General features: G+C 39.8%; 1 protein-coding gene across 1 annotated transcript in view; it reads right to left on the bottom strand.

Moving 5' to 3' along the window:
• Window positions 1-19,346, bottom strand: part of LOC119649842 (neuropeptides capa receptor) — a 131,295-nt gene that overhangs the window by 78,323 nt on the left and 33,626 nt on the right. The window contains exon 2 of the mRNA XM_038052186.1: window positions 7,158-7,308. Coding sequence (XP_037908114.1) covers window positions 7,158-7,308 — 151 coding nt within the window. The remainder of the gene's footprint in view (window positions 1-7,157; window positions 7,309-19,346) is intronic.

Below are 19,346 nucleotides of genomic sequence, written 5' to 3'. Positions count from 1 at the left end.
CTTTCCATTCACTTCACGTGAGTTACTAAATTTTATCTTAAGTTGTGCTTGATAAATAGATGCTCGCTAATTATGATCCCACCGAATTATACTTGTTTGGCACAACAGGAAGATCCAATTTAGCATGTAAACAATGAGTTCATGTTCTGCAGTGCCGCATTTGCTTAATTCCAGTTACTCACCTTTGACACGTATTATTGCGGCGATCATAATTTTAACTGAGCTTTCGCACCGACATCTTTGCCCGCTCATGAATGAGTCCTGGCGTACTCCAGGCAAACAACTCTCTGGCGAATATTACAATAAGAGGCTATTAGTTATGCGTATGAAGTTATTAATGTAATCAAATCTGCCTGTTCTCATCGCAGGCCTACAACGTCTGCATCGACGAATAGGCTTGTATGAATGTAAGCACTCGCAAAGTAGACCATATGACACTACAGTGCCGAGAAATAGTAACGTATTATGTAGGAATGTGTATTCACGCATATAGGAAGATAATTACAGACTTAATTGCGGGACAATGTTTGTACGCTGACTAAATCATTTGTTTATCTCGACAAGACAAATTATTCGGAGATTGCCGCAATAATTTCAGGCAACTTAGCCGTAATCTTATTTGCAAGCATTTAGCTTCATTGCAGTGAATAAATGTTTGGAAGGACTGGAACTGACTTAACGCAATGTTGCGATTTGTTTTTGAGGGTGATTGCGTATATGGAAAGCATGCTTAATTGCTGAGGTGAGACTCTGAATAATTAACAAATATTTAGTCATTCTTTGGAACCATATTGTGATCCTTTGCACATGTGTGCAGGTTCACATTGCTATAAACGTACGCCTCAAGTTTCAATAGTTTCAATATTGCAAAGTTTCAATATCGGAATGCGAATAATTTAAGCAGAATAAGACGAATACTGCACTTTTTCGAAGAACTCGTTTTTAATCAGAATTTTTATTTGTCGATTTTCGAAAGAGTTGATCTTGTCTTCTTAACCTTCTCATTACCACCACGTCTAATTAACACTGCAACGGTCTCAGCACCCCAAACACTCGGCGCTCCTTAATGAAAGTTCGATGCTAAGTAAAAGGTTGTTGCGTGCACTGCGAAATTTCTTAAAAATAAACAAATATTTCTATAACAGCAGCCTTTGTCCATTGCTGGAGTAGTTGATCTACATTCAAATTCGGGCCGGATATTGAAATTTGATAGCTTATTCTCTATTTAAGAGAACATGAGTAACGTCTATTAGTTTATTCGATGAGGAAGATATTTTCACCGGTTTTTGAGAGAAAGAGAGTAAAAAACTGTAAACCATCAATTCCAAAAAAATTACCCACATTGGGCACCAAATAATAAATGTTGATGTTATTTTAAAAAGAAAAGCAATACCTCGGTTCTTAGGATTACTAGGAAAGCAAGTTTTACTCAATACCATAATTAACAAGAAATCATCATACTTAATAATATTGTCAAGGGAAGTCGCACTGTGTCCTTAAAAGAATATAATACCCCTTTACTGGCTATAGTATACTAATAAACGATACAATATGATATTGTTGTTTAAATCTATATAATTACAATAATCGTTCGGGCAACAATCCATATTGGATCAGAGCCTTGAAGTGTATTAGAACACTTCATTCACAGACCTTAATGGTACACTAAAGTACACTGCAAAAGGCAATGTGGTCAGCATTGCGCTTACCCGATATTCTTACTCTTATTCGTACTCATTACCAGCTGAGTCGCCTGGTATCCGACATCCAGTGACGATAACAAATATTCTGTTAACAGTGAGATTTGAACTGTGACCTTCCGTTACCACAGCCCAGTGCTTTGACCAGTTGAGCTCTCCTGAATTCGTTTAAACCTATAATCAACAGAAACTTTATTATGTTCTATTCTTCCAAATGTTTCAACCTATCATCTGATATTAAGTATTCTCCCACGTACCTGAACCTACTTTGCACAAGGGCCGGGCACTGTCCCAGAACATGTGTGAAGGTTTCATAACTCTCCTCACAGAATCTTCAGACGGTGTCTACAGATGCCCCTAGCTTCCCCAGGTAAGAATTTAGCCTGCAGAGGACAGTGAGTATTCCCACAATTATCCGGAGGCTCCTGCTGGAGAGGTTTAAACAATCTTTTGAAAGCTTGGATTTATGTGCCCCCGCAAAAACCCTGCCCTGTTACATTCTTCGCAAGTTATCCCAGTAAACTTCCCCTAGCCGTTCCTCTTCATGTTCTAATGTCGTGGCCATTCAGAATGGCTCTGGCCCGTATAGTGGCGCCGGTGCTCCGTCCGCTCGTCCACTGCTTTTTAAGCCAATGTGGTCTGGAAACCGGTGTATCTACACTTTATTGAACGAGTCGAGCGTGTTCAGTCCTTCAAAGCATTTCCATATCCGATTAGAGTTCACCTGGTTGGACCTAATAGCAATGTTCTGCCGTCTATAGGGCCTTTCCAGGTTGAAGGAAGCACATCGTCTATCTGTATTATTCGCCTGAAATATGCTGGTATGCTAACCTATTGGTTCAAAGTGCATTTACCGTAAGGGATCTGTCAGTATACCAGGTAACCAGTTGCTGGTTTAAGCCATATGTCAATGCTACGGTCTCCCAGTTTGCCCTGTTATTTCAAAGTGCTCCAAACTCCTTATGGAAGTGAAACTTGGTTGTCGTGTTATCCCTTGGTATCAGTAATTCGTGATGCCACGCTAGCTTCGAAGCGTACTTTTGGTAGTTTCCAGTTCTCCTTTCCAACCCTTTGGTTCCTATCAGGCTGCTGTGACTTCGTCATTCTTGGTAAGTGTCCCATTCTTCATCTTCACACAAACAGAAGATATTGCCCTGTCATTGGCTATAGCTTTGCATAACCTGGATGCGTCGGCAGTTTATTCTATTCTTTCATAGAACTCCCTAAAGCTGTTTTGTTTTGCTTTCCTGATCGCATAGCTTAACCACGTCAGCGTTTTTTGTTTCTCTGCCAGTCTCTGGTTTGTTTCCCTCGGTTGAGCAGTTTTCGCACTTCCTTTCTCATTCTGACTAAGTTTTTGTTCCACCAGGATGCGTCCCTTGATGACTTGAATATCTTAGCCCGACAGCTAGCCTCATATACGCCAATGACGACTCTGTTAAGGCCTTTTAACACAATTTCTAGCTCTATTTCGCTCCCGATATCACCACTCACCTGAGAATGTAAGGTAAATTGAGGATAGCATCGAACGCCCCGAAGCTTTGGATTTCTGCTAGATGTTAGTCAAGTTTAGTATCTGCCTTGATATGGTGAATACATATGTTATATCAAATGGGGTTTGAAGTGGAGGTGATAGAAGAGCTCAGGTTTTATTTATTGCGAAGTCTGTATTTGTTAGTTTAAAGTAATGATAGACTCCAATATTTTACCAATATTATACCTGGGGGTGATAATTGACACCAAAGTGAACTTTAGGTAATACCTCGAATATGCATGGCAAAAGGCATCCTGTGCCACCGCGGCACTTGCAAAAATGTTGCCGAATATTGGTGGATTGAAACACTGTGAGAGGGCCTGAGTGGCCAGAGTGGTGCGTTCCATCCTGCTTTACTCGTCACCTGTCTGGGTAGAGGCGCTTGGAAACTCTCAGAAACAGAAGCAGCTGATCTCGGTTTATCGGCTGATGGCTTTGAGGGTTTACAGTCCTTTAGAACCACATCAGATGAGCCAGTATTATTGGTGGCAGGCGAGATCCCTGTCGATATTCTGGCGAAAGAAATGACTGTGGAGTACCATGCAAGACGTATGGACGGGCACACAGAGGGTAGAAAGCAAGGTCAGAGTCGCATGATCTCTGACAACGCAGATGGAACGAGTCTACGAAGGGTCGGTGGATACATAGGCTCAATTTCAACATTTAGGTGAGACTTGAGCGGAAACATGGGGAGACCAACTACCACATTACCTAGTTCCTCATGGGCACGGTGGTTGCTGCAAGCAGTATCTGCACCACGTGGAGTTGGATGATTCTCCGAATTGTCCTAGATGTCGTGGCATACCGGAGCATTGAGAGCATGTGGTGTTTCACTGCCCAAGATTTTCAATGGAGAGGAGGAGCCTAAACAAAGTGTTGGGCAGAAGCGTGAGCCCGGAAAACTTAGTTGCGGAGATGCTGATCACAATCGTATAAATACAGGAGGAGTTGCTGAAGGAGCGAAGAAGAAGGAAAGTCGAAAGGAGGAGCAGGACGAGTGCCTAAAGGCAAACCTACGCCGCGAAGTAATACCTAAATGGTGGTCCCGCGGGGCTGGTGCTGGAGAGAACGGGGGTCGTTTTTAATGGGTGCGTGTAGGAACAAAGAAAAAAGACTTCAATATTTTATTGTTGCGACTAGTTCAGTTTTGAATGCTCATAAAGTGGATTGCATCTAGTTACCCCACTTAATATTGTCAGTGGCTCATTTAGCATTTCCAGCCCGTATTAGATCCATGGGAGCTGATAAGGTGCTTCAGCGCAGACTCCAGAACAGGGGGATAGACTGACCATAACATTATTCAATATTAGTTGAAAGATACAATCCGAAAAATGCCAGTAGTTCCAATTTCTACGATACAATGAATAGTTGCCTATACGGATTATATAAATATCCTACCACGATCGAAAGAGAGCGCAAAATTCTGGTGAAGCTTGGCAAGGGAGCGACGGGAGGTGGCCCTAAAATAGACAAAGAGAAGATCAAAAATTGACACAAACCAGAATAAAGATTCGAATTTTCCGGCGACTGAATAGTCCATCAGAAAGAATAGTTCGAATAAGTGACCTCCTTGCAAACCCCACACTCCCCTTCTACGACAATGCCAAAAGTGAAAACTGCCTAAAAACCTCCGGTCTAGAGCCTTGCATGGCTATATTCAGAGAAGGCAAATTTTACACACCCCTCCCCCTTCCCGCCAAAAGTCGACTTACAACGATTCATTCACAGCAGCCGTGAAATGCATGGCCTACATGGCCACGTGTTTGCATGTTTTTGGTGTGTGGGAAAGATACCAACAATGCAAATTAAAAAGGAACTTACGATGCAGGCCTTCGGAACCACGACAATTTTTTAAAGTAAGGAAGCGATCCCCCGCCCATGGATATGCTCCGACTGCAGGGACGCGGTGGGGGATAATGCAGAAGCTGTTGGCTCGCGATAAAGTTGACATTTGATGGGTTATCTGCATGATGATGAAGATGTGGGAAAAAAAAGGTACATTGTCCAGGAGTACCGCTGACTACTTAGGAATCCGAGGCGAAATTGCTATGAATCCTATCCGAAGTTTGGACTCCACCATGAGTCGGCTAGCAGCTTTGTGTGATCGAAGATACATGGTACATATACATATATGTTAGACAGCTTTGTTCTCGCCTCACGAGTTTGAAGTTCAAAGATGCTAATTGATGTTCTCAATACGTTGGCTTTCGAGCTAGGAAATAGAAAAATTAAGGTAAGGGGCGTCGTTTATTGCAAGCTGTTACGCAGTTGAACATACATATTACTGCTTAACAGAGGTCAAGAAAAAAACTATCGCAAAGAGCCGCTTTGTTCAGCTGTAAAGGGAAGCTACTGCAATTGATGCCACGCAAGGCGGTGTCAGCTTATTTATAGTGAACATGATGCATATCGCAAAGTGCTTTGCACTTGGCCCACTGCTGTTCAACAACGATATACTTAATTTTCCGGTCCCTGAGTTACGCGACTACAAACCAGTAATATACTGGTTGTGGTCGCACAGCATCTCGAAGGTACTGAGTTATACTCATGCAAAGTAGTCAGTGCTGTTAACGGTCGAATAGACAGTTGCAATTTGACATTGGTCACCAAGTACCGTGAAAGAAATTATACCCACATTCAAATTGGGGATTATAACATCACTTCCAGGCCTGCCATCAAATACTTGGGAGTTATGATAGACGCAAATCTAAACTATAAGCAACACATGCAGTGTGTTTGCGACAAAGCATCCACTGCAAGTATGACTCTAGCAAGGATGTTTTTTAGTCGGTAACCTCCACAAAAAAGCTCCAGCGAAAAGCAAGCACAACGACAGACGGACAGACATTCAATCGATTTCAATAAGGTTTTGTTTTACACAAATATGAAATAAAGTATCTTTAATAAATTTATGCTTAAGATCAGCAAAAGAATTTTTCCCATGAAATCACATAATAACTTGTTGTAAATGTTTTCTATCTGTGTCGGTCAAATTTTCGAGGAAATATATATAAAATAATTTTTGGGTATGGTGTATTGAGTGAATATAATAAATAACAATAATCAAAATATCTGTGGCTTTCAGAGAATTATTAATTAATGCAAAAGCCTAACAAAGTTAATTATGAAACATGAGACATTCCCAGAACTTTTCCAGGAAGTCTTCCGGGGGTGAAATTCAAGTTCCAGTCAGCTGATATGCAGTAAAGTTCTAGGCTATGTAGGTATTTGTACAATTGACGAGTGCATTTCCATTGATTTATTACGTAAGAAGATGTGAATTATTCTATACAACATACCAGATTATGATTCCGATGAAATTTTGAATAAGATTTTAGTAAAATAGCCTCTCAACGATAGTCTATTATAGTACGTAGGAAAACGAGGAAACGAATCTGATCTTAGGCAGGCTTGAAAGGCTTGTTGCTTACATTTCCACCATGACCTTCCTCATACCGGACTGTTTGATTCCCTTGACTCCTTGTCTTTGTCTTAGAGTCGATAACGAAGTGAAAGCCTAAAATAGAATGTATCCACGTGACTTTCGCTAAAAATGGGATTTCTTTTATTTTGCCAAATGTTGAGTGCACTTTTACTTTCAACAAATTGTATTTCATTAATAATACATACAAGGACATATAAATGAGTATACAACTATAAGAAAACATGACTTTCTCGAACAATATTCCTTCCCAGGATATATTCCTCATACTTTTTCCAGGAAAACATGTTGGACCACACGAGATGTATTTTTCATGTGTGGAGAATTATTATTCCCTGAAACACAATAATATGTACAAGTACGTACGTCCAGTGTATCTAGTCCGAAGTTTTTCTGAGTGGAAACTTTACTTCCGCATTAAAGATAGGAAGAGCTGAGTAGATAATTTGGGTTATATGCTTTAAGAATGAAAATTACTTACCCATTAATAAGAACATGAGATCGGATACCGCTAAACTGAATAAATAATAATTCGTTGCAGTATGCATTGTAGAATGTCTAACAATCACTACACAAACGATAACGTTCCCAACGACTCCTGTCACGAAAATTCCCACAAAAAGTATTGTGACCTGAAAGTAGAATTGTAAGAAATTCATAAGAATAAGAACGAATGAGAGTCTTAAATCAAAAAACAGTAAGAATGCACTTTGGTTATTTGGAGTTTTAATAATTCATAGCTATAAATGGGATTGCATGATGTTGACGTACTTTCCCAAGTAACAATGCAGTTGCAATATTCAGCGGAACGAACGAACATGAATCGAACTAGCCTCGGAACTGAATAATTCTTAGTATTGACTTAGTTGAATCAAGTAGAGATATTGGAAACTGATATTGTTTTTATCTCATAACAAGTATATAGATATCTCAAGGGGAACTGTGAAGAAGAAATCTGGAAAGCTGAAATGAAAATGTGGCTTCGAAGCCTTTTGGCAGAATATCAAATTTTATCTTCTCCTGAAACTTTGAGAGGAACAAAGGCATATTTGAGGCTTATCGATAAAGTCCAGATATCTCTGTCATTGTGCTAATGGAAACTTAATCTGGTAGTGTGGGAGAGTAGGAAATTGTTCTATTTTTGGTGAATTGTAGACTAGAGAAGCTAAAAATAAGCTATAAAACTTGAGAGATTAAGAAATCTTGAAAATATTTTTGAATGATTTTCTTACTTAGTGGAATCTTAGAACTTTTTCCCTATGCTGAACAAATATAACATATAAATTTATTTTGGGGTATTTTTAGCGCAAAAAAACCTTTGAAACTGGTGACATTATAAGCTGCATTTCGTAATAATTAGCATGAAGGTGCAAATGGTTCTTATTTTTGAGATCGATAGAATGCAATTCATATTTCAATAATCATTTTTCCTATTAAAATAGAAGAAAAGCTCAAATGTTATTTAACTATCCATGAGGGCTTCCGGGATGCCAATAAAGAACTCGAGTGATTTAATAACCAGCTGAAGAAACTCACTCAGCTGTTCATACTGCCTGATTACTTCTTCACTGTATATGCATCATATACAGACCTGTTGATGACTATATCGCCATTGCGGGCGATCTTAATGATCATGTAGAAGAAAAGGCAGACGACAAAAGCTGCCATGGGGGAAAAAGCTTTGGAGCACGCTATGACGGTGGAGAGCGTATAGACTATTTGCACGACTTTGTACATGTGGCTTATCAAACGATTGCCTCATCTTCCAATATTTTACAGTGAGAACAGTAAAGCCCAAATCGACTATATTCTCATAAGACGCCGACATTTTACCACCGTCACTGACTGCAAAGCCGTTCGCTATGGTACCATCACACCTCAACATCGTTCATTGCAACGCATTCTTTGATAATTGTGTTTATAACATCGTTCAAATAACCGTGAATCATGTCATGTAAGGAACCGTCCTCTCACTGCTCCTCTTTGTTCTCGTTACTGACACTGTTACATGAGATATCTAGCGCTCTATATCTGATGATGTACAGATTAAGCTTTCCTAGCATCTCATAGCAAAACTAATCTAGACTAACTTCTTCCATAATGGAATGAGCGCCTAATACAACATAGTCGCCGATTAGATCTGAATAAAACAGAATTTTTGACGATCGTCCCCAATGAGACAACCTTTATCATCGTCAGTAGTAGAATTGAGCGATTTAAATAAATCAGATCAATGCTATCATATCGGCCAATGGTAAACTACGTTATGAAATTGCTTGAATTGCTTCCGCATTCTTTATTATCGACGTATCAACGAATACAAAATTTACCACATTGTCGTCCTGAAATTTACCGCATTGTCGTCCGCCCGGTCACCCGCTATTATTTTGAGTTTTTGGCCGTATATGAAAGACAAAGGACGATACTTCGCGGTGATGGAAACGGAGATGTGGCTATGAACTAGTGGCACACCATACACCATGAGCACATCTCAAATGAGAATATTCGATAAGTTGTTTCACCGATTGTGGAAAATTATGGCATCTTTGATGGACTGGTCATGTAATTCGCGCTATTGAGAATTCACTTGCCAAGATTGGTCTGAACACTAAAAGGTTAGCCGAAATTAGAGACACTTGATACGCCGGAAGGTGATCTGAAAGCTTCGCGACTGCATCCAGATCAGACCTTTAATAGAACAAAATACCGCAACCGATCAAAACGAACCGACCCTGCATATGATTGGAACAAAGGATGAAAAAGAGGAAAAACGGGGCTCAAGCTTTGCTTCTATTGCCAACTTAAGCATTGCAATTTAGAAATTGACAAATTATTCAAATAGTGCACTAAATTGGCAACTGAACTTTCACTAAATTAACCAGGGCTGTGTTACTACAAAGAATATCGGTCCTTCCTTTTTCCTGATTCTATGTTACATAAAAAGTGCTTCCGGTTGTCCTAACTTTCTTCCTAAAGTAGCTCCCTTCACTCATAGTCAGTGTGAGGAATATGAAATAGCCAAAATTACATCCTGATTTATTATAGTGAATCAAGAGGGCAGAGCTATTCCAAAATCTAAAAATATGGCAAACATTAGCCATGCAGGTCCGCTAACGCACATTGAAATATTCTGTCGGTATACGCTCACAATCTCTGTGTTAATTAGCACCGGAAATGTGGATATACTCCTGCGGACGGAGTGGACCCGGAAAGTTTTGACACCATATGACGAATTAGGTAGAAGAGGAGTTGTATCTATTATACAGGAAACCAAAATTCAGACAGGCGAGAAAAGAATTTGCAGATTGTTCCTTGAACGCAAGGACTATTGCTTTAAGGGCCAAAAAAACTGCAGAAGAACATCCAAAAGAAGGTTTTCGATTTCGGAGAATCTATAGTGCTAATTAATAAAATTTTAGATGCTCCAGACACTTGGTCAGGTCTATTGCGCGCCCTGTTTCACCAAACTTCATACGTTTCAATTCTATAATTAGCTTAGAGTCCACCATGTTAAACTCGTAGTGGTGAGAGTAGTGAAGATTCGTGATTGCAACAATGGTGACGGTATCACCAAACCCTTGGTATTCCTGAAATTGTATCTCCAGTTAGCGAATATCTGCCCAAAAATACCGAAATTTAGATAAATGAAAGGATTCTCCGTTTTAGGCTTATCCTACCTAATTCGAAGATTGAAAATGTGGCTTATTCTACTGACTATGCAAGTATCAACTTCACTGGAAAAGGTAACTTTAAATAGATAAAGGTCTGCCTGATTCATTCATCCAGAAGAGGAGAAGATGAAAACAATAAATAAGGGCAAAATTTAACCTGAGGATTTTATTAGCTGGGAGAGTGCAAAAAACTGGAGATGGCCAAACAGCCCTGCACACCTCCATTTCCGACTTCATTTTCCTCATTAATCAGTTCCTTTCTCCCGACGAGGAAAAAAAGATGCCTTTACGTAAAATATCCGTCTTTAAGGGTTTACATAAAACAAATTCAAATCGGTTTACTACTTATCAGTCAGACGTACATTTCTCTAAAACGGCTACACCGATCCAAATGAAATTTGGTGGACATTTGGAAACTATGAAATACCACGTATACAGTTAGTAACATATGTAAATTTACTTTCAGTTTAACGGAGGGTTCCCCATGCATGTGAAGGGGGATAGAAATTGTATGAGTATCAGTTGAAAGGTGTCAATTACTACTTTCACAAACATATTTTATTTCTCCGGTAAATTGCACAATGGGCTAGTGAGGGCTCAAAACGTGCAAATTTGAAGTGAGAAGAACTCATTTTCTGAAACTACCCAACCCAAAAATTGGAAAAAATTCAGGATTATGTTCTTTTACATGAAATCTAGACTTCCAAATGCATCCCATTCCGATATCCGCTCAAGTAAACTTAAGATAATATAGACCTTTTTGAAATTGACCAGAAAGCCTCCTTAAGTTTATCTTAGAAGAACCAAAATTGTGGAAAGTTTCGTGGAAATCCCGCTATTAGCTTCAAAACCGCCCTCTGACTCCTGCCTCCTTGCCCTTAACAATTGCTAAGTATTACCACCCGAGACATGGGCATGGCTCTCGTCTTTCCCTTCGCCTATCGACTGCAATCGCCCCCTTCGCCTTTCTGAACCTGAATTGTACCCTCATGTGATTAACTGCATTCCAGTTCTCCTGGCATGCAAGCATTTTCCTAATAAGACTTCCAGCCGCTACTATTGCTCCCAATGTCTTCACTAGACTTTTCCTTTCCTCTGCGAATCTAGCACAATGGAAAAAGACATGCTCCGGGTCCTCCAGAATACTGCCGTAGTTGGAACAGTTAGGTGAGCTGTCCAGTTGAAATGTATATAGGCATTACGGTTTAAGCCATGACCCGTGAGAGACTGCGTGAGATCAAGGCATATCGCACCATGCGTTCTCTGTGGCTACACCTTAATATTAGGAATCACTCTGTGGGTTCATAGGCCCTTTTCCGTCCCTTTCTCTGTGGTTACACCTTAATGTTAGGAATCACTCTGTGGGTTCATAGGCCCTTTTCCGTCCCTTTCCACCGTTGTAGTGACTTGCTTAAAGATTGTTCCTTTCCAGCATTTTTTACGTGCCGATCAGCGGAGTAATCAGGTCATTCGGCATCATTCCGGCTACCGTGTAGGCGGCTTCCTCTGTGATGGTTCTAAATATTACTTTTATCCGGAACTCTTAAAAGGAAGTGTGGGGCCAGAATAACTTACCAACTCAAGCTCCACCTAAGTAAAATTTACTGTTTTTGGCTTTGTCTGGGGCGGCTGAGTGGTAATCCAATGACCAATTCATATCAGATACCACAGAATTTGATCTTTATATAAAACGCACCAACTAGATATTTGTGAAAAGCAAACCTGCTGTCTATGATGTGGAATTGACATTTTTAAACTCAACAATTATCTGGTTGCAATTTATCCTGTCGGTGGCTGAAATGTGTTTCAACTTTCTCCAGGACTTGCACGTTTCTTTCGCCGTTCTATCCCAAGCAGCTCTAAGGTGATCCACTCGTAGGCCATCTTGGGATAATGGGTTCTATTCCATGACAGCCAAAAATGGAGGTTGCCCTTTCAAGGCATATACCTGTCACTTCCACCTTCTACTCACGGCATCCACCTGCATCCGACTCGTACGACGACGAAGTTCTTGATCCAAAATTGTGTCGAGCCAGAGAAACTCGATCACATGATGCAGGTAAGTGCAAACGCTCACTTGGAGATTTCAAGAAACAGTACGGTCAATTTTCATGCACTTCATCTGCTCAACTGACTCAATTTGATACTCGTACAGTGTGCACAGACCAGTCAGAGTAAGAATCTTTTCAGAATGCGGAGCCATTTGGCCAAGGTCCATTCTCGGTAAGAGGGAATGCAGATTTTATCAGCTCAGATCAAGTATTTTACTTGGTCCATACCTACGTGTAATCCAAGTAAGGCAGCACGAATAAGAAGAAGAAAAAAATCTGTTGCGAAATGTAATGCTGTCGGACTCCGTTTTCAACTACAAAATTATCTGTGACTTCACCTCAATACAGGACGTGACATCTTGCGTTATATGTCGTTATATGTCGCTCCGAGAATAGTAGGATTTACGATTAGTTGGAGGTAAAAACTTTGCAGAGATTATTTCAAGTCTGTGTCGTTTGCGCGCGCGATAAGAAGGTCGTACCACTGCTAGTCGGCAGTTAGATCGATGAAGTGATCCGTCTCGCATGTGAAGATAAACGATCACGATCTGTTTGGAGATCGACGTCAGCATTCCATTTATTATTCACATTCATAAGACTACTCCTAAATATACTGCTAATTGTCATAGGGTCGACTTGATTAGATGTTCCCTGTCAATCAGTCAAAACCCATTTTGATTTTGTAATAGCCCCTGCACTCGAACAATATGCCACGAAGAACTGTGTTGTCAACGCTTTTGTTGACTCTCTGCTCAGGCCTTCACATGTTTTCTCAAAGTCAATGGCGAACAGTTGAGGCAGAGATTGCACTGTTCCAGAAGTATCAGGAGGGGGTTGGTGTGGTCAGTAGAGTAGGATACAGATCGGAGTCTGCTCCCTGTCGATCAGGCTTTCGAAATGCTTTCGATATGTTCCACCATTACTTTAGCTGTTATCTTTCTTTGCAACGGTAGGGACCGCGCAAATATTCTCCCCCCCCCCCCTTGTTTCATTCAATGTAGGTGTTCTTATTCAAATTTTGACGATCACCCTCTTCTTTCGTTTTCTCCATGATGGCAAAGACGACATCACTGATATTTTACCTTTTCATCCACGGGAGGTGCCCGGATATTATACGGTGAAGGACGGTGGTGATGTAGTATCATGGATAAAAGCATATATCCTTCAACAATTTAATGCATAATAAGCACGATCAGAGGTATGTATTGGTTTTGAAGCGAAAACCAACATAAACCCAATTTTTCATATAAGCTTTCCACTCGCTAAGTTAAATGTGCAAGAGTGACAGCTGCTCACAGCTATAACCCAATAAATATAGAGTCCCTGGCATTCCAAAATCATATCGTTCTCAGTTGTTTCTATTTTGGGAGCTCTGAAAAAGTGTAAGTAAATGTAATTTATTATTATAAAGACGTTCTTTACTCTACCAACATGCCAGAGAATCTGAAATGATGTAGTCTTTTATTGCTGCTACTTAGAGTTTCAGAAAACAAGATTCGTCTGTCATGGCATACATTGTGAGTATGCAGATTGAACCTTGTTTGAATAGCTGATAAGTATTCGCATAAAAACGACGATTCTGAATTTTAAATTTCCATCGCAAAATTTTACATCGACCGGCAAATTCTACCTTGAAGGAATCCTTCCCCAGAATTTCGCTGGTATATGCAAAATACCACATTATGCAAACTACAATTGATATATTTCCGTACATGCGTTCCCGCTCCGAGATATGCTGCAGCCAGACAAAGCCAATATTAGCCCCGAGTTTCAATATCAAATGCCATAAATCTCCTTGGTCCAATTGAAGCCTCTGTGCTCCGTTATGTATTACTTAGTTTTGTCAAAGTCACGCAAGTCGAACATGTGCGTTTTGGCTCTGTGCACTTTTGATTTAAATGTAAATAAGCGTAAGTCAACGACACTTAGATAAAAGTAAAGAAAGTAACTTGTCTTGAGGCTGTGGAAATGTTTCTTGGTGACTGTACATATGAAATCTGTTGACAAGAACATTAAGAAGTAGTTGAAGCAACTTCATGTGACATGGAGAAATCACGCGTATTGAAATTGGGGCGTAATTCCAGGGAATAAAACCGTAGCACGCGTATTTTTTGCGTAGGATGGTGGAATAATTTGAGGTTTTAGTTGACTTTGAGCAATTGCACAATTCATAAAAATATAATAAACTACTTTATGCTCTAAAAATAGGCAAAAAAGACGAATTTTCCACTCTGTTACTAAAAAATGTATGCAAATAGGGGTGTTACCTCTTTTTTGAATTTCGTTACATAGGTCAACCTGGCATGAAAGTCATGTCTTGATAAGAAAACTGGAATATACTAGTATTTATTTTACAATCTGTCTTATAGATTGACATTCTCTATTTTAAGAAACAGCAACCATTGTTTTCATTTAGTGGGATTTTCAAGTTAGAATGAAAGGGGCCGAACGGAACCTTTGTGTTAGCAAGCGGATTAGCAGTTATAATGGATTATAATGATTGATACACCGATCCGATGTTTCTCACGACCTTGTAATGACATATGCGAGATTGGTGACGGCCAACACACCGTCCTAAATGGCCAAGGCCGATCAAGTGAGGAAAGCTACCCCAAAACCAAAAAATAAAACAAAATTGATGGAATTTACGGTGAAGGGGCACCCGCGAATCTCGAAACTTCATCAAACTATACGGTCGCCACGTTGTTGCTTGGTTCTTTTCTAGCGGGGCTCGGGAATATGGGGGCAGTGTTCTTTGAATACTTTGATACCTCACATATCTTCACACAAAAATTCACGTGTCCTCTACTAATGCGTTGGTCCGAACCGGAACCTGAAAAATTAACATCGGAACCTAGAGGAAGATCAACATGCGAGCTCAACGGAGGAGGAAAGATTCACGACGGATCGCAACCTCAATCTGCCTCAGATGTATAATGAGTGAGATAGTGAGAGTTTTGCGGAGTTAGAAAGTAAAAATGGGAGATCAAATCAAAGAGATTAATCCAGAATTGCAAACAACTAAATTCATGCAAACAGCCCAAGTTAAAAAAATCAAAAATAATTGTCAAATTCGAATAAAGTCAATATAAAATATAACGACAAATTAAATAAATACATAAAAAAAAATTATTATGAAACATATCGGGAAACCGGAAGCTAAACGCTTCAAGTATGAAAAAGTTTTGTTGAATTTTAATAAACAATATTTGGTTGCATGATAGTTCCACTTATATGTATGTATATAGCTCCTAGTGAATATACATTGAATACATCCGATATTCAGTTCCATGTGCTACTCAGATTTTATCTCGTGGTGATAATAATTTGACCGGAAGGGGCACATTTGACCAACTATAATTTTGTTACTAATAGAAGGATTTCCACCAAACTTTTCAGTATGATATTTTCTATCTTGCTGCGTTACTGCACGGATCTAGAATGAAGTTCACCTAGTTCACTTTCTATTTTGAAAATTTACTGCGAACAGGGGTAAGATATTACATAATTGTTAACATTGTTTGAGCAGATATCATAACAGAGAGTATTTTGTAGCCTAGATACAATGTGCAGCACCACGATTGTTTTCAGATTTTTTCGTTAGGTAGTTTCTGAGAATGCATCCTTGAAGTATTTGACCCTTCCATGACCACTACACTCTTCTCCTGTGGAAGCAATCTCAAAAACAATATCTGCTTCAAGACGAACTTATCGAGACCTTTCATTTGTTACCCCACATGGCAATATTGGATATATTTCGGAACTCCCACTTAAACTCAACCTAGAATCATATTACTCGCTGCATGTAAAGGGATTCACCTTACTACCAAATTTCGCATCAATAGAGTGATCATTTCTAAGGAAATGGATGTGACTGATAGAAAGACAGACAGTAAACCGAGGTTTTGTTTTCAGCAAAAACCGTAAGCAGCACTAGAGATCCAGTTGTGTCCCCACTCAAAAATTTCTTTGCGGCTGAACTGAATACTTTGTCGTCACTATCATTGAAGACAACCGAGAATGTGCGGATTTTTTCGCTTTCAAAGGCGTGGAAGATTAATTTAAAATTGATGACGGTATAATTATTGATGCTGGATCTGGTAAAATTTTCATCGCAATACTCTTCAACATTACAGTCATTTTCATTATCTGAAATTGTCTGACGTTTCATTACCGAATGAGAAAAGTGTGTTTATCTCTCTCTTGCAATTCTTATAATTTTTTCATGTACTTTCCACTCTCAAACACAAATTCCAATGCTCGAAAAGAACTAAGTTCAAATGCACAAGTGATCCGTGGTATTATCATCTAGACCTAATAATTAACTTTAAAACTGGCATTAATCAGACTGAAGAGTATGCTCATCCTGCACTTTCGCAACCATTGCCGACATTGGGAGCAGTTCCTGTCAACGCAACTGAAGTCGAGGGAGCAATAAAACGTATGAAATCGGGGAAAGCAGCGAGACCTGACCCCATTGCATCTGAGCTGTGGAACGCAAAGAGCTGGGACTCCAAACTGTGGCTCAGTGAATTCTTTAATCAGGTTATTCTGGAAAGTAGTGCCCTCTAAGAATGTACCACAGCTCCAATATAGAAAAAGAAAGGTAGTCCAGCAGAATGTTCGAATTACCGTTCGATCCGGTTACTTTCCCATACCATGAAGATTTTTGAATGCATTCTTGACAACCGTATTCGCGAAATTAATGAAATAATCGTGAATCAAGTCGGATTTATCAACTACGGATGCAAAATACGCTGCGCAGTTATTCATGGAGAAACACCGTAAGAAGCATTGCTCTCTTCACATTGCATGTCTGGATCTAGAGAAAGTGTTTGACCATGTGGTACACGAACTCATCTGGTATGCTCTACGGTAACACTTAGTGCAAGTAGAACTCGTGTGCTGGGTTCAATTGCTCTATCACGATCCGAAAAGTAAAGTTCGAAGTGTGGCGGGTGTATCAAAACTATTTCGTGTCTTTGTTGGTGTTCATCACGGAAGCGCCCTTTCGCCATTTCTTGTTATGGACACCGTCACATGGGACATCCAACGTCCATCTGCTTTATGCAGATGATGTTTTCCTAGCTTTTAATAACAAAAATGATCCCGAGCAACTTGTTCAAAAATGGCATGATCGCCTCATGCAACACAGTTCCAGACTGAATCTGAATGAAACAAAATTTTCGACGACCGATCCCAATGAAACAGGGGTAACCATTGCCAGCGAAAGTAACCTGCTCAGAAGTGAGCGAATTAAATATGTTGGGCCAATGCTATCAGCCAATGGTCAATGCTATCAACCAACTGCGTTTTGAAATTGCTTCACGCATTAACGGAACCATCCAGGTGGCACTCCACAACTGGTGTGCTTTGTGATCGACGCATCAACGAACCTCGCAAATCTAAAATTTTACGCAATCCGTCCTGTCGCTCTGTATTGTTCTGAGTATTGGCTGACTATAATGGAGACGAAGATCTTGGGTTGGACTGGTGGCGTGACACGTTTTGATCAGATCCAAAATGAGGGTATCCGTGATCAGCATGGGGTTGCATCAATCGTGGAAAAATTTTGAGAGAGGCGTCTTCGATTGTATGGTCACGTAATTTGCGCCAACCAAGATTGGTCTGAACATCGAAGTCGATGGTAAGCGAAAAAAAGATGGCCGAAACAACGGTGGCTTCATACGCTGGATAGGGATTTAAAAGCCTCGCGATTGCATCCAGATCAGGCATTTAATAAAACCAAATGGCGAAGCCGATCACGATAAGCCTTCCCGCTTGTCAACAAGCCAAAGACTAAAGAAAGAGAAGAATTAAACTATAAAAAGAAAAGCGCAACAAGTGCACTATCAGCGGCTTGAATCCTTGAACACTATTTGGTCACACCTCAAAGAAATTGCATAACGATTGCACTGAGTGAATTTCACCGAATGTCCAGAAAATATTTTGCTTGGGTAAGGGGTCTTATTAATCTAAAAATAATTTGTATGTGTTTTTGAAGGATTGCTAAAGGTGTCTTAATCTATTGTTAAATCATAATAGTTTTTCTTAAAATTTGGCTTCTAAGCAATGCTAACTGCCTAAAAGTATAGAGGCTATCTCAGATTAGCTGTTAATGGCGCCACAAGGATAAAAATTCAGGCACCCTCCGAAAAGTCCCAAACATTTTTTTGAATACAATTCTCCCATTGTGAACAAATATGATTGATGAATGATGAATAACTATAAATAAAGACTGACCAACTGTTTTTAAATGGAAATGAGTTTTAGAGTTTTGGGGAAAACAGTAAAGTAGTAAGCAGACAGACATTGAATCGATTCTAATAAGGTTTTGCTTCACATGAAACCTCAGAAAGGGCTGGGAGAAGTAAATTCTCGGTAAATGGAACTTTCATATTTCACTCGATTGCCAATTATGACGTCAGCATCTTATTTGCATGATTTAAGATGGAGCGCATTCTGGTGAAATTGATGAGTTTGAACTGCTATGACTTTGATACTAATAGTCGGATTTCTGAATCAATTTTAGTAAGCTTATATTTTACACAAACGAGTCAACAAATTTGAAACGCAGTAATTTTTTTACGGCTCCTGATGAGCCTTAACAGCACTGATTTTGCGACAACAACCAGTACTTTGTCATCGGCGTAACCCACTGCTGTGGCCTCCTCCAGAATCGGAAGGTTAAGTGTCATGATGTCCCACAGCAGTGGGCTCAATATAGAGCCCTGTGGGATACCCGGAGACAGCGTACTGCTTGGAGTTCAGCATAGGTATCATAACAAAGCGGCTGCTTTCGCAGGTAGCTATCGACAATAACAGCCATGTAAGTGAGAACACCAATCGTTGCTAAAGACTTCCGTATAAGGTTCCAATTGGTCGAGTGGAATGAATTCCTTACGTCCACCACACAATATTTGCTAGTACAACTTATTCCATGAATTG

Source organism: Hermetia illucens, chromosome 2 (genome assembly GCF_905115235.1).
Source record: "Hermetia illucens chromosome 2, iHerIll2.2.curated.20191125, whole genome shotgun sequence".
Classification (NCBI taxonomy): domain Eukaryota; kingdom Metazoa; phylum Arthropoda; class Insecta; order Diptera; family Stratiomyidae; genus Hermetia; species Hermetia illucens.
This window is presented reverse-complemented; position numbering and strand designations above follow the sequence as displayed.